General features: G+C 42.8%; 2 protein-coding genes across 2 annotated transcripts in view; one reads left to right on the top strand and one right to left on the bottom strand.

Moving 5' to 3' along the window:
* Window positions 1-639: 639 nt before the first annotated feature.
* Window positions 640-6739, top strand: shisa3 (shisa family member 3). Its single transcript, XM_072663497.1, has 2 exons — window positions 640-1378; window positions 4095-6739. The coding sequence occupies exons 1-2, from the start codon at window positions 1108-1110 to the stop codon at window positions 4694-4696; spliced, it is 873 nt and encodes a 290-aa protein (XP_072519598.1). The 5' UTR covers window positions 640-1107; the 3' UTR covers window positions 4697-6739.
* Window positions 6740-9706: 2967 nt separating this feature from the next.
* The window catches only part of atp8a1 (ATPase phospholipid transporting 8A1), a 128486-nt gene continuing 122762 nt past the window's right edge, over window positions 9707-15430 (bottom strand). Inside the window, 4 exon segments of the mRNA XM_072664330.1 lie at window positions 9707-12495; window positions 13996-14087; window positions 14998-15090; window positions 15254-15342. Coding sequence (XP_072520431.1) covers window positions 12398-12495; window positions 13996-14087; window positions 14998-15090; window positions 15254-15342 — 372 coding nt within the window. The 3' untranslated portion in view covers window positions 9707-12397.

Below are 15430 nucleotides of genomic sequence, written 5' to 3'. Positions count from 1 at the left end.
AAATCTATATTCACAGCATTTCTGTTTTTGTAAACCAAAACTATCAGACATGTTACCTCTTCATTACAGCGGCGCTGCACAGAGGAGTCAGAGCAGACCACTAAGAAGCCAAACTAACACTAAGTCCTTCTGAGCGTCTCGCGTTGCTAGGCGACATAGTAGCATAGTAGCGTCACACTCCCCTATCCCCACCCACCATCCCTCACTCGTGTTTTGATTGGCCCCTTCACGTGGTAGGACTGCGTGCGGGTATGAACTCACTAGCCAATCGTCGCGCTGGAGGAGGCGGAGCTTGCTAGAAAACAGGTGGGGGGGGGGGGGGAGTCCTCGTTACTCTGTTGCATAGCAACGGGAGACACTGTGAAAGTCTCGCCCTTACTTTCAGCTGTGTAGTTTAGCGCAAATCAACTTGTAAGATTTGTATTGTGTGTAGATGTGTTGTTTACATAAACACAAATGTTGAATATTGAATATTGAAATATGAATATAAACTACTAACCAGCCAGTCCTCGCGTGGGAGGCGGGGGTTTGTCGGAATACGGGTGGGAACCACAAACCCAACAATAACGCCCACAGGCCACTAACCTACCACGCGAGTGATGACGAGCCCGCTGCAAAAGCAACAAAAAGCGACAGGAACAGAAGCAGAGCTCGAGCTCAGATCAGACTCAGCAACTCGGCATGAGAGAGACAGAGAGGAGAGCTGCAAGCAGGGATTTATTTTCTGGAGTTTTTGTTTTACTGCGGATTCTTCGGAATTTGAAGCGTTTAGACGCCTTTCACTGAAGACTGGGTCAAACATTTGCCTAAATGGAAACCTAAATACCAAAAGGATTTCTAAACTTTAAGGACTTTTTAAGGACATTTGATCATTGCTTCTCTGGTTAACTCAAGACTTCAACCAGAATCGTATTCCCAGTCTGTTTGGACCAGTTTTGGCTACATTTGAACATGAGAGCAGAAAGCTGGTGATTTCTCTGGACCAGACGCTGATGCTGAAGATGCGAATGAACTCACACACAGCATCGGCAGCGCGCTGCACGTCCACACTGTGTGTTTAGCCCGGGATCGTTAAGCCGTCTCTCGTCCTCTGTGTGTGTGTGCGCGATGGCGCGCGTGCTGCACTGCCTCGTGCTAGGCTGCGTGTCCTGGACCCTCGGCGCGTCCGACGCTCGGGGGGAGTACTGCCACGGGTGGCTGGACACCAGTGGGAACTACCACGAGGGCTTCCAGTGTCCCGAGCAGCTGGACACGGCGGCCGCACGCGTGTGTTGCGGGACGTGCGCGCTGAGGTACTGCTGCGCTGCCGCTGGAGCGCGCCTCGACCAGGGCGCGTGCACGAACGACCGCGAGGCGGAAAATAGTGGATACACAGCACGTAAGATAACCCATCTACACTTTCTCTCTCTCTCTCTCTCACACACACACACACACACACACACACACACACACACACACACACACTTACGCTGTAGCCAAATCAGGCTACCTATACGTAGCCTAAGAGTGGATTGTAGGCAGCACTATTTTTATTAGTGAGGGTATTTATGTTGAAGCGAATTAATTCATTTATGCTACCTCAAATATTTGTTATTAATAATACTAAAATCAATTGATTTCAATTAAAGTAAATTTGTGAAAAATATTTTTAATTATGTTACACGTGACAGCATCTGTACCAGTTTTGAGTCTGGTCACCCCTCTGATCTTTGAGGTTTTTAGTTTATTTTACAGGCAAATGAGAAGAAGAAAAGGTTGTAAAGGTACGTTTACGTGTAATTTATCTAAGTATGAGTTTAGACTACTGTACCTTGGGAAGAAGTAATGTAGCTAGAAGTAACCACTACTGCACTAAGTGTACAGCCTCGGTAAAAAGTGGGCCTGTCAGGTCTGAAAGTCCTCTGCTTACTTACCTGTTGTTGTCTTTTGGTGTAAATTAAAAAGCTGTAGTGTGCGAGTTGTGGTAGATCACAGCAATTATATTAAATAATAATTAGCTAAAATAAAAAAAAATAAAAAACCAAAAGCATGCTGAATATATATATAGATATTATATATATATTTAATTATTTTAAAAAAAAAATGCTCTGCTTCAGAAGAAGGTAGAATTTCATTTAAAAATGCACAAGACAAGTATAAACCCATCAACCTGTTACTGAGTAAATGTAGCTGCTCCTCACCTGAGGGTAAGAGATCTTATTCAGCGTGCAGCAGATTTTTAGGAGGATATTGATCTTCTCTGCTAATCTGATTCAGACTTTAATCATCTACAGACTGCAGTTTGTCTGTCATTTAAAAAGCCAAATGGTGATTAAAGTGATTATATGCACTGTATCTTAAAACATCCCATATGAATATAGTATAGTAATGGTTTCCAGAACAATGGGAAAATATAATAATTAAATTTCTGACTTTCACGGAGTCAGCTGACCTGCAGTGTGTTCACATTCACTGCGTTTGTGCAGCCAGTTTTACTGTATACAGATTTACAGTACTGTGTATAAGTTTAATCATGTTTTAGACACGTTCGTTTTGTACTTTATTTCAGTACTAAAGAGAGTTTTGCATGTAAAAACTCCAGATCACATTAAACCAGATACAGGTATTTTATTTAAATTTAGTTAAAAAGAAAGACTTTTCTAAGAAAGTATTGAGATATTGTGAGCTAGTTACAAATTCAACATATGGGCAGGATTATTTCTCATTATCTCATTATCCTAATTAACCCATTTCCGCAGACTGTGAATCACCAGTACCATCCAGATTCTAACTGTGTATAGCCTATATGCAGCCACTATAGTATTAATAATAATAATAATAATAATAATAATAACTACTACTTTCTGTTGTGCCTTTTACTAATTACTTAAAATGTAATAAGACAGCATAGTGTGTAAAAGTTGACCAAGTCTCTGCTCTGTGTACTTCTTTCAACTCACAGTTGACTACTGAAGATTTAAGATAATAAATTTAAAGATCCAACAGTAAATCATTCTTAGAGAATTAAGCAGTCATATAGGACCACTATAAACCCTTTTCTCACTTCACTCCAAAGGGCCCAGCCCACACCCCCCATCCCTCTGTCCCATCACTATCAGGCCAGATTAAAGTCCCTGGGCTTTACATTCTGACCTCCACTGCAATCGGATGCTGTGACACTGACAGGCCGAGACACAGAGAAAGACATTTTATTTGTATTGGCATGTTGTGTGCAGTAACAGTACCCGGACACTGGGTCCCATGTCTAAAGCAGCACATTCCCTCCGCATTAATGTAAACACTTCAGCGAACGCCTGATGGAAGAGTTAATGACTTCTGCTTTATAGTCTTCCACAAGCTGGCAGCCTTTCAAACTCCATAAAGACTTCACTTTATTAGATGCTGAGATAAAACTGCCTAACGTTCAAATATTTATTGTCACTTGGTTTCTTACTTAGTTCATAAATGACAAAGGAGAGTCTCATTAATACACATCTGTGTAACTATGGGAATGATAACTGCTGCTTTCTCACACTGTTGTAGGTCTTGGTGATGGACAGTATCTGTTGTAAACTGCACTGTATGAATACAATTACAAATCAACCTGTTAAACCCTAGGCTTATTATACACTTAATAATCTCAAGGGTTATTATTTAGTGTATTATTCAGAATTAATTATTCGGTAGCTACTATCATTGTAATATGTAGTTTTGAGATATGTGATATATAATATAATATACTGCATTTTGTAATGTATTTTAATTTACAATTTTGTGTAAAAAAAGAGAAAAATGTTAATAGCAAAATGTAGCAGTATAACAATGTTTTTTACTCATTATTCTAGGATCATTTTTGCCCAAAAAAATAGAACTCTTGGTCAACCTTGTCCAGTGTTTCCTGTGAACCAGCAAACAAATTTATACAATAATCTTACATTTTAGTGTTTTGTTAAAATGATCATCCACACTTTTTAATTAGAAATATACTTTCCAAGACATTTCACAGCTGTTGACACAGTAATATAATTTTTTTAAGTATATTAGCAGGGTCTACACAATCCCATAAAATCATATAAACAATAATAAAATATGTTTTTTTTCTCTCTCTCTCTCAGAACCCATCTACATGCCTTTCCTGATGGTAGGTTCCATCTTTGTGGCATTCGTAGTGGTTGCCTCTTTGGTGGCCGTATACTGTTGTACATGTCTGCGGCCCAAGCAGCCGGCCCAGCAACCCATGCGCTTTTCTCTGCGGAGCTGCCAGGGTGAGACCATCCCCATGATCCTGACCCCCGGGGCAGCACCAGTTGGCTTGCGCACGCCATCGCGCCAGTCCAGCACAGCCACCACCAGCTCCAGCAGTGCAGGTGGTGGCAGCTCACTACGGCGCTTCTCTCTTGGCAGAGCCGAGACTGGCCTCCAGCAAAACCCACAGCAGCAGATTCTGCTCTCCTCGTCCTCAAACACGGTCACGTCCCTGTCCACAGCCCAGCCAATGCTGCCACCACCACCTCCACCACCATACTTCTCTCCACAGTGCCTGCAAGCAAGCCTCTCACACTCACACCCACACCCACACATGCACCCACATGGCCACGGGCAGTTACAGCAGCACCACCAGGATTCCAGTTTCATCCTGTCCCAGCAGTACTTCTTCCCGCTGCAGCCAGAAACCTTCAGTGGAAGCAAGAACTTTGCTGACTTCAGCCAGAGTTGAATGTGAGCTGGAGTCCAGCGCCACTGACAACAGATAGGAGCTGGATACCGGACTCTCTGTCTGTGCCTGGACTCAAATAAGGTGCACTGCCACGCTTAAGGGTGAGGGGTCATACAAGTGACTTGTTCATGCTCTGCCCACAAGTGCATTATTTTTTAGCAACTGCTAGAAGATTTGACAATCTTTAGTAAAAAATCCTATTCTTCCTAATGTGTAAACAGCAGTTTTATCTTAAACCTAAATACTGACATAAAGGCGCACGTATTTGTCATTGTACAGTGTACACTGTACAGCGAAATGTGTCCTCCGCATTTAACCCATCTGTGGTAGTGAACACACACACACACACACACACACACACACACACACACTAGTGCACTAGGGGCAGTGAGTACACACACCCAGAGTGGTGGGCAGCCAACTCCAGCGCCCGGGGAGCAGAGAGTAAAGGGCCTTGCTCAAGGGCCCAACAGTGGCAGCTTGCTACTTAATAATTTTGAGTGATATTTGTGAATATCTAGTAGTCAACAAATGAAACCCATCTTGTACTTAAGTAACAGGCTGTTAATGTGAATCTGACTGTGGTTCTTTACATTGTGTCCAAATAGAAATGCAGATACTTAGTTAACTACATGTATTTATTACTGTCCACCACTGGTCATCATGCAGTTAGGACAGATGTCATGAGAAAAGTTAACATGATCATAGAGTCACATTCACTGGTGTTTGCGACCTGCCAATAAGTGAATAGCTACAACACCACAATCCAGCCTAGTTGAGTAGGATTTCAAACTGTAAACTGAACATCTATATGGTCTAATCTAAACTCCAAATGCATGTCCAACCTCACAGCAGTTGCTATGAAAGAACACGTTAGTGATTTGTGGGCGGAGCATGGGTTGGTCCATCGTTGATGTATCTGCAGATGTATCACCTCTTTTATCCCCAAGCAGGAAGAAACTTTTCAGACTTCAGCCACTGCCAGACAGCAGAGTGGTGCTTCTTTTTGTAGGCAACAGTGCTGATGTCGCATGTGTGAGGACTTGAAGAAAAACAATGATATAATGGTTGTTGACAGAAGAAGCCACAGAGCTGCTGAAACTAACAGGACACAGAAAGTGAGAGGGAGTGAGAGATACAGAGACTTTTATAAAGCGAGTTTTTTTAAAAAGTGGAAAGTCCGGAAGTCTTACTACCACTCCAGTACTCCAGATGAAAGCACACAGACCCCTAATAAGTACTATTAAATTTATGCACTTTTCATATTTTTATATATAATTTTTTTTCTATCTTTCTGGAATACGTTAGTCTTGTGTGACAGAATGCTAACTCTTAGGCCACTGTTGGGACACTCTAGGAGAAGAACTGGAGAAAGAATGTAAGAATGAATCTGGACAATTCGGTCACTGAATGAAAAGGAGGCAAACTAGAAATTCAGTCTGTTGACAATTGAAGAATGGAGAGAGCAGTAGCGTTTACTGGGTGAAGAGTGCCAATTACCAAGCAGGGGTAGAAGTGGGGTATTATGCTACACATTGGGACTATCTTAGCCAGCCCCGCAGCTTGTTCACATTTCTGTTAATTATCATGTACACTTTACAGTATGTTCCGTTTGTACATTTTCTCTGTGATAGAAAAACTACTAATGTTGAGCCTTATTGCTCATCATTCCTCATTCTTCTCTCAACTTCAACTGAGTAAGACACACAGCTACCTCTGGGATGCCTTTTTTTAAACAGAGTTTGGAGGTCTGTCTCCATCTGTTTATTTTTCTGAGATCTGGTGCGGGGTTTTGATTTCATTTAGCATATTTCATAGAAAGCTGAATAACTGCTATAATTGCTACAGTTTCAGGTTACGTTTACAGTATGCACACACACTCTCTGGCAGGTCTGTGGCGAGTACAGTGCTCATGTGTTACTGAAATGTCTGACCAGCTGGAGCAGTGTGAAGAGCTGGGGAACAGTGTGTAGCATGTACAGTCACATACCAACCACAGCTGAGTATTAAATGCCTTTTTCTACAGTGTTTCCAATAAAATTCAGTGACCTTTCTTTAAAAGGCTTCCGTTGGATGTTTTTTTGCTGTTGCCACAGAGGAGAACAGTTAATGTGTGAACATTAGAAATACATTATATTTTGATACAATATAAGATTTAAATAATGGAGGTTATTCTAATTGCAAATGATGGATAGTGTCGATTATACAAGTACTCAGCACTAGGGAGGAATACTCCTGGGATAAGCTCCAGTGGAAATGGAAAAACAGAATACAAACAGAATTAATACTTACTGGTACAGCAGAATTTCCGAACAGGAATAAATTGTTGTTACTGCAGGGTTGAGATGAAGACGGCTCAGGCAGACCCAGATGACCCTGGCGGAAGCTCAGACGGCCAGTAAAGTTGAGCAATCAGACCATCAGTTGGCATCTGTATATTATGCGTGAAGTGGGCCGATATGTTCAGAGACCTCTCCGCCTTTTCCTGTTTAGCTTCTCATGGCAGTGTGTGCTGTGTGTGTCCTGTTCTGCCACTTCAAGGGAAAAAGTAACTGTCCACCCTACATGTTTAACAAACAGGAAAGCATTTTATATGATGAAAATGGCTGGCGTTTAAAAAATATATAATAATAATAAATGATGCCATAAAATGATTATTGTAATAGTGCAATATTCCATTCATTAGCCTCCAGGCCTTAAAGTCAATGTAACTGTTTGAGTTATATTAGTAGGCAAAGCAAACACAATAAAAAAACAAACTATACTGTTTTTACTGTATTGAATGATTACATATGCAATATAATAACAGCCTGAATTGCTGTAATGACTTCTGTAATGGAAATGTTTTTCATTTCCAGTGCAGTGTTTTAAGACGTGCAGATCCCACAGGACTCTGTTTAGATGGATGGAGCCGAGTGCAGGAACTGGGGCCAAAACCCAGTCAACATGATTCAAATCCAAATCTTCTCATAAACAGATTTAGTGTGGGATGGGGCTGAGGCGCCGAGAGGAAACTGAGAGAAACATCCTGCTGAAGAATGCAGCATGGTAAATAAAACAAGTGCAATCCAGAAAGGGTAGGATGGTCCTGATGGACAGCATTTTAAAAGGGGGACTGGAATCTCCACAATTCTCTTTATCTTCCATCACCGGTGAGAAGCATAGTGTCACCATGTAAGTGTCCGTGTGGGGGTTTATTACATGAAATAATTTAGTGGTTTTGAAGTTAGCAGTGGACACACGCTGGTCTAGACAGGAAATGGGCCATTGGAGCATAACTGCTCGGAAACAGCGAAGATTAATGCTAAATAATAGCTTTGTGTTCAAAGAGTCATTACGGCAACTTCTCTAATTTGTGTTGGAAGACCTCAAGTTGAACTTTTCATATACATACTGTCAGCAGCTTATTCAGTGCAAATCTAATGCTGAAGCAGAGAAAATGGACATGGAGCGACAAAAGGTGCATCTACAGTAACACTGACAATGTCCTAGAATAAAAAACTGTATTTTTCATTTTAAACAGAGCTGAATAACAGGTCAATTGCAACCCCCACCCTCCCCATGCCCATTCTTTGCTGATTTGACTGACACTTTTGAGAAAATTGTGTTAAAAATTTAAATAAATAAAAAAAACCTATGAGAACCAGGCCTCACAACCGCGACGTTTCCTGAGCCCGCTTACTCAGAAGGGGAGCTTCAAGTCGGCACACGATGGCGCGAAGCCGCGAAAACATGCTAGGCTAAAAGCTAATGCTAGTGGACTCTAATTTTCTTATTGTTAACATCTGCCTCTTCAAAAACACATTAAACTACAATATCTGATTTGTTTTAGTAGTTATCTAGGTAGGTCTAGTTTACCCCCCCTTCCTCATCGACATGCGTCTGAACCGGCCTCAAACTAACACACACACACACACACACACACACACACACACACACACACACACACACACACACACACACACAGCCTGAATTCTGAAACAGGGTTAGTAAAACACTGTGGATAATCTTTCGCCGTTATGCTGCAGTGGTAGCGCATGGCTCCAGGACTCTGGGTAAGTGGATTCGAGCCTCACTCCGGTCAGTCTGTGAGGAGTTTTCGGGCGTGTTCTCCTCGTGTCCGTGTGGCTTTTCTCTGTGTACTACGGTCGCCCCCTTGCCTCCCATGAATACAGTTTGCATGTGAATTAGCCACGCTACATTTCTCCTAGGTTTAAGTACGTAAATGAATGGCTGTGCGTGGTGCCGCCCTGCGATGGACTGGCGCCCTGTCCAGTGGGTATCTACTCCTGTCTTGCGACCAGTGATTCCACTGGCTCCGGACCAGGAATATATTCCTACAGTTAGATGGATGGATGGCTGAATGGACTTGTTGTATGAAGAACAAACATAATAACCTATTATTAAAGCTTGAATTACACTTTACAGCACCAAGAGAAAACTGGCTGACGTACTCAACATTGCCTCGAAACGTAAATAAAAGGTCATGTCAGAACAGCCTGTGTGCGTCTGCCTGCGGTAAATAAACAGGGCAGAAAATAGGCATGTAAACCCGCGCTCGAGCATTTATTACACTAACCATACACATACTATAGCTATACCGAAGAGTTTCCGCGTTACAAACGTTACTGTGTGCGCGCGCAGCCTCTGTATTCAACGTAGGTTTGTAATTTTTATTGGCTCAATAATAAATTAGTTTCCATGTTGCACTTTTTTATTCTTTTTTTTTTTTTTTTTTTTTTTTTATAAAAAAAGGGATGTGATCCCCTTAAATTATTAAACAATTTCCATCCATCTTCGACTTCCGGTCATTGTTGCTCTCTAGCAAGAAAACTGCTGCTCTCTGTTGCTTTCTGCCCCCTGGTTGCTTGCGCATATCTGCCATAATACTGCACAGAAACCCATCTCTACATTAAACAACAACTTACAAAACTCCACACCTACATTTTATAGCAGCTATAATACCAGAATAAAGGACACAATGCTTTCATTCTCATGTTCAAGTTGTAAAGTTTATTTCAGTAGTCCTTTATGGCAGTAAAAGACAAAACACTTAAAAGTTTGCAGTCCCAACATGCTGAACAATCAATAAACAATGAAGACATAAAAGAAAAGAAAAGAAAAAAAGAACACAAATAAAAACAAAGTGCATTTTCTTCTTTAAAGTGACCAATACTAAAGGAAAATCTGTGTACGACTAACATTTAAACCATTCATGCAGTCAACCACTTCCACAGACGACAGTTCGCTAAAGCAACAGTCCAACTCTTTCACTGCGGGCACGTCAGAAAAAAACATCCAGAGTTCAATTCAGCGAAAGCTGACAATAACCAACGACAGCGAACACTCAGAACATAAACAACCCACTGAAAGCAGAGGTTAGGAGACAGATGCACTGATGCTGTACTTTACAAGAGCTGAGGAAAAAAGAAGAAAAAGAAGAATGTGGCGATTTCTGTTCAGAGCAGAGGTAAACCATATGAGATTTCCAACAGAAGTACAGACGTGTACCAGCAGATAAACCATACTGGGAACAAATCAGACCAGTTCAGAAAGACCTGCCACCTGGGGAGATTAACAGTGCAATGTGCAACGTTACCTGTCAAGCTTTAGTTCAGCATTACCAACCAGGACCATTCCGCTCAGTATAGGCTGGCTGACGGACGGACGGACGGACAGAACAAATGCACACGCACACGCACACGCACACGCACACGCACACACAGTTTCACACTCCTGCAATCCAGCACAACCGCTCTCCACATGTACAGGGCCATGCAGCGTCACAGCTCACTGTAATTATAACCTGGAGTCATGCAGACAAGGAGCGAGCAGCATTACACACAGAAAGACACGGACATGGGCATCAAACACACACACCCACACACACCCTTCAGTCTCACTTCACAAAGGATTCCAGACGTCCGCCTGAGGAAATAGTAGTTAGTCACCCAGCGGCAAGTTAACACACACATGCTAAAGAACAGGTTTGCACACTTAAGACACTCACACACTCTCACATCCATTCCAGCAAACACTCAACACATGCACATGCAGACAACACACACAATGCACACACAACGTACAAAAAACCTGCTCTCCCACAGGGAGAAGAGAACCAGCGCACGAAAAAGAAAAAAAAAAATACTCGGCCATAAATTAAATAAGCCTTCATTTAGTCAACAAGACATGTTTTAGTCACAGGTTAAGATAGAGGCTCATTCTCCACCATCAACAAAAGAGAAGAACAACACGACGTCTCATTACAAAGCAGATCAGTCCAAAAAGGTGTACTTCTCCAATATAAAAATACAAATTCACAAAATAACTATGGAGACAAAGTCATTTCGATACTGGGTGGACCTCCAGGCTAAATCCTTCTCTCCCCCCCTCCCCCAAGCTAATGGCACTTTAGTTTTGAGGGTCCAACTCTCTCCATCTTTCTCTAAGAGAATTACTAGAAGTCAACCATCGGCATCATCTAAAAGACGTTCAAACAAAGCAAACAGGACTGGCTGCCACAACAGAGAGTCCACATGGAGCTCAAACGAACCAGCCAGGCACTGCAGAGACAACGACAGCTTGTAGCTATTGTTTGTTAGCGGACTAATCCTGTCTAGCTATAGTTTTCGTTGTACTCTCTGTAACGGAAAAAAAGTTCCTATTAGGCACCTTTGTGATCGTTGCAGCGGTGTACGATGAGGAATGCAAAAACTGGTTGAGGGGCTATCAAAACATATGTATGTCTTACAAATGGCACGTATCAAACGGCCTAAAGAAATCAGGCACGATAAACTACTCATTAAAAATATATATATAAATAAAATTAAAACAGATGTCAGAAGGCAGGAAAAAAGAACTTAAGAGCGTGCATAAAAAAAACAAACAACAAAAAACTAAGACAAAAAAAACAACTAACAAACAACAAAACCCAAATCTGTAACCTTTTAGGTCTGCAGTGGCCAAATTAGTGCAGAGGGGAGATGCTTCAGAAAAAAACCTGTAATACAACTGCATAATACTGACGTTTCCAAACATGTCCGTTTAACAACATTTCTGGTTGAACAGTGATTGGTGTTCATGACTGTGTTCTTTGGCGATTTCCGTTTCCACAGGATCTGTGTGGAACTGCTCAATACTGCTGCTGCTGCTGCTACACAAACAGGGATTACTTAGAGCAATACTATTATTCAGAGAGAGCTTCATACACCATCACTGATAAAGGGGGACACAATCAAAGACCACAACCACAAAGGGTCAACACCATCATTACCATCACCACCGCCATATTTTTGGCTTTAACAGTAAAAGTTTGAAGGACGTCCGAAGAGAGAATTCATGGTAGTGTTTCTCAGCGTCCCTCTCTCTGATGGGGTCAGTAACCAAGCCGGGCCAAAACTGCAGTCCAGCTTAAACCCCTCGAACCCAGGCTGGCCACTACTGCTCCAGTGTGACTGCTTCAAAATCTACAAATCTCCAAATCCTATATATATTTTTTTTTTTACTTTTTTTGTTTGTTTCAAAGTACAGCTCTCACTCACACTCTCTCTCTTTCTCTCTTTTGTATTTCTTTGCTGTAGTTCCAGCCAGACAACTCTGAGCTGGAGAAAGACAAACTGACAGGCTTCAGCTTTTGCCAGTTTCAAAAGGTTGACTGACTGCTGAGGCTAAGGGGGACCGGGCCTGGGGGAAGGCCGGATCTCACCACTCATTGGTCCGCTGCTTAGTGGTGTCGTAGGCCCTGATGACCTCAGATTGGGAGACCACTCCGTTTTCATCCTGGGAGAAGGCGTAGCCGTCTGCAGGGACACAGAAAAGCTAGGTCAGATGATGCAGCATGTAACGCTGATGAAGTAAACAATGTAGAACATGTGGGGCAAACATAGACCTAAACAATCAGAGCTATGCTTGGGTAAGAAACACTGCATCAAATCATAATACCACTGCCATGACTGCAGTGAGTAACTTAGGAGGGTGTTTACTACTGGACTTCTATGACTGACAGTTTGTATAGATCCATATGAAAGGATGACGAGGTGTTTGGTTGCTTGTTTAATTATTGCATACGATATCAACTCGGGATTAGCTTGGTAGCCATTACAGCATTATGTTCGACAAAGTCAGGGTCTAACCATGCTGTTAAAACAGGAGAGTCTAAAAGTGGCGGCATCCTTTCTGATGAATCCATAAGGAGTATCCTATTGCCAGCGCTGCTCTATTCAAAAGCTCGTAGCAGTTCAGGCACACTAAAGCTCCTAGCGCACTGCACACTGGGGTCGGAACCTTGACCCCTGACTCACCTTTACGTCTCAACTGACTCAGCCTCTACCTGCTGGCCTGGGAAGGCGCATGCAAGAGGCAGAGGAGAGTGGCGCATAGTGGGAGTGACAATGGAACATGGAAATGGTTAGATGACCATCAGGCAACAGAGCTGCACAGCAGACACACACTCACTCACTCACACACACGCATGCAGAGTGGGGAAGGGGCGAAGCTGCAAACAGGGCATCATGTGGTAGGTTAAGGTGTGGATCAATATTTTTTTTAAATATTAAACAGAAAAAGTGCAACATCAAATGGCTTTTGAGGTGTGGTTTCAGGGTTAAAATGTGTATGGCAAAATCAGACTATCACTGAGCGCCTCCCATCCCCACCTAAAAACAAACAACAACAAAAACAAAACAATGTAATGAGCAGAAGAACAGAAGAAAAGCAAACAGAAAACAAGCAAAACTGAAATAAAATGGTGAAAACAGAACAGGACGAGCGTGCATCTGGTGGTTCTGTATGGTCTCAGCTCTGTGGAGGGGGCTAGAGGGGGGTGGGTGTGTGTTAGTGATTATAGATGCCTGGCATGTCGGTGTGCGAAGCACTGCGAGACTAAATGTCAGATGACAGCCATTACCAGCAGGTGTTTACATTGTCCCAGACACTAACATACACCACTTTCCCCCTCAGCCACGCAGCCCCGACTTCATGCCAACATCATCTGGCCTCATCTGGCCATCCGCAGCATGATGCCACTGCTTTCATTTCTGCTGCTGTATTGGAAGTTCCTGCTTCCTTCAGGTGGCTTTCTTACTCCTCAACCTGAAAGGATCCCGAGTGTCTCACCATTCCCATCTGTTGCATATGGGCATCAATGTGTGCTTGCGTGTAAGTGTGCACCTGCATGTTTATATTGCAGATGGGAATGGTGGGGTGTGTGTCCGGCAGACAGTCCTCGCATGGGTGTGTGTGTCGTGCAAGTGTTTGTGTGTGCGTGTTGGTAATGGAGCAGAGGCAAGTCGCAGACGTACGGAGTAGATTCTGCTGCATGGAGTCGGAGCGATACAGGCTGACCGTGCTCTTCTTGAACACGTTCTTCAGCAGCTGGGCCCTCTCTGTCAAACTGTTAACACACAGACAAACACACACACAAGAAAAATAAGGAGAAAAAGAGAGAAAGAAGGGTGAGATGCAGACGTTACTCATTGAGCTCTGTCTGTCTCACAGGAAGAGTCAGTTCAGCAGATGATCATGACTTCCAGTGAAAATGCTGCAGAAACCCAGAGCAGATGCAGGAGATACATAGGTAGGACCCCAAACCAATGGAACAAGGCAAGAACTTGTACACCCACTTTTAATGGATTAAACATGAACTAAACATACAGACAATAAACCTAAAACAAAGCTACTTGAGGAGGAACGCAGTGAAGATGCCTTTTATCTGTGAAGTTTGATTAGTGTCATTGAGAGTTTATAAGGTCAAAACACAGAAGACAAATCCACTGTTACAATGCAGCGAACCTCCAAAGCAACTGTCCTTAATCGAAGGCCCCAGCAAGCTAGACCTCAGCCCCCCTCCCTATTGCTTTGCTCCCCTATTTTCACACAGCATTAGGCACCTTAGGGTAGGACTATATGCAATTTCTACAGCAAAGAGCCTCCAACAGATCTTGGGTTCCGGTGCAGACTGGCCTGCTGGCCTGGGAGACCAGCCAGCATGATAAATCTCACTGTGTGTGTGTGAACTCAAGTTGATCCTTCAGTTCCTTCTCTACTCATTAACACACCTCTGCTGACCTTATGTACTGCAGTCCACAGTGCACAAATCAAGCAAAAGAAAGACACTGAGAGGAGAGAGAGCGGGGCCTTCTTGGAGGACTGCTGGCACTTCTTACACACAGGGAGCAGACATACAGTCACTATTGTCCTCCTCATCTGTCTGTGGAGCTCATATTACTCGGAGCTGAACTCTCACGTTCAGCCAGACGTAAGAGAGAATGTGGAGGAGAGCTTTGTCTGTATGTGCTGCTCACCTCTTTCCATGAACCACAGCTCCAGGATCCTTAGACATAGCCTCCAGTTCTTGCACCTCGTCCACCAGTGTCTTAAAGCAGGCCTTCTTTATGCTGAGACACACATCCAGAAGAACAGAAAAAGAAAGAATGTCAGAGGAATAATATATATGTCAGTCCAGTCACAGTCAGTGTGAAGCTGACTCCAAGCTACATAGACATACATACTATGCATTTTACATATGTCAAATGAAAAATGTGTAATGTAGAAACTCACACTTTGTAGGCCACGTCAAACACCAGAGATGTGACAGGAATGAAGAACAGCCCCATCCAGAACACTCCCGAGCTGAACATCATGTCCGCCTTAAACACAAACACACAGAGAGGTAATGAGTGACAAAATTGTGAATGTATGTTGTTTCGCATACCAAAGAAATATACATTTGTTTTA

This window comes from Salminus brasiliensis, chromosome 19 (assembly GCF_030463535.1).
Source record: "Salminus brasiliensis chromosome 19, fSalBra1.hap2, whole genome shotgun sequence".
Lineage (NCBI taxonomy): Eukaryota > Metazoa > Chordata > Actinopteri > Characiformes > Bryconidae > Salminus > Salminus brasiliensis.
This window is presented reverse-complemented; position numbering and strand designations above follow the sequence as displayed.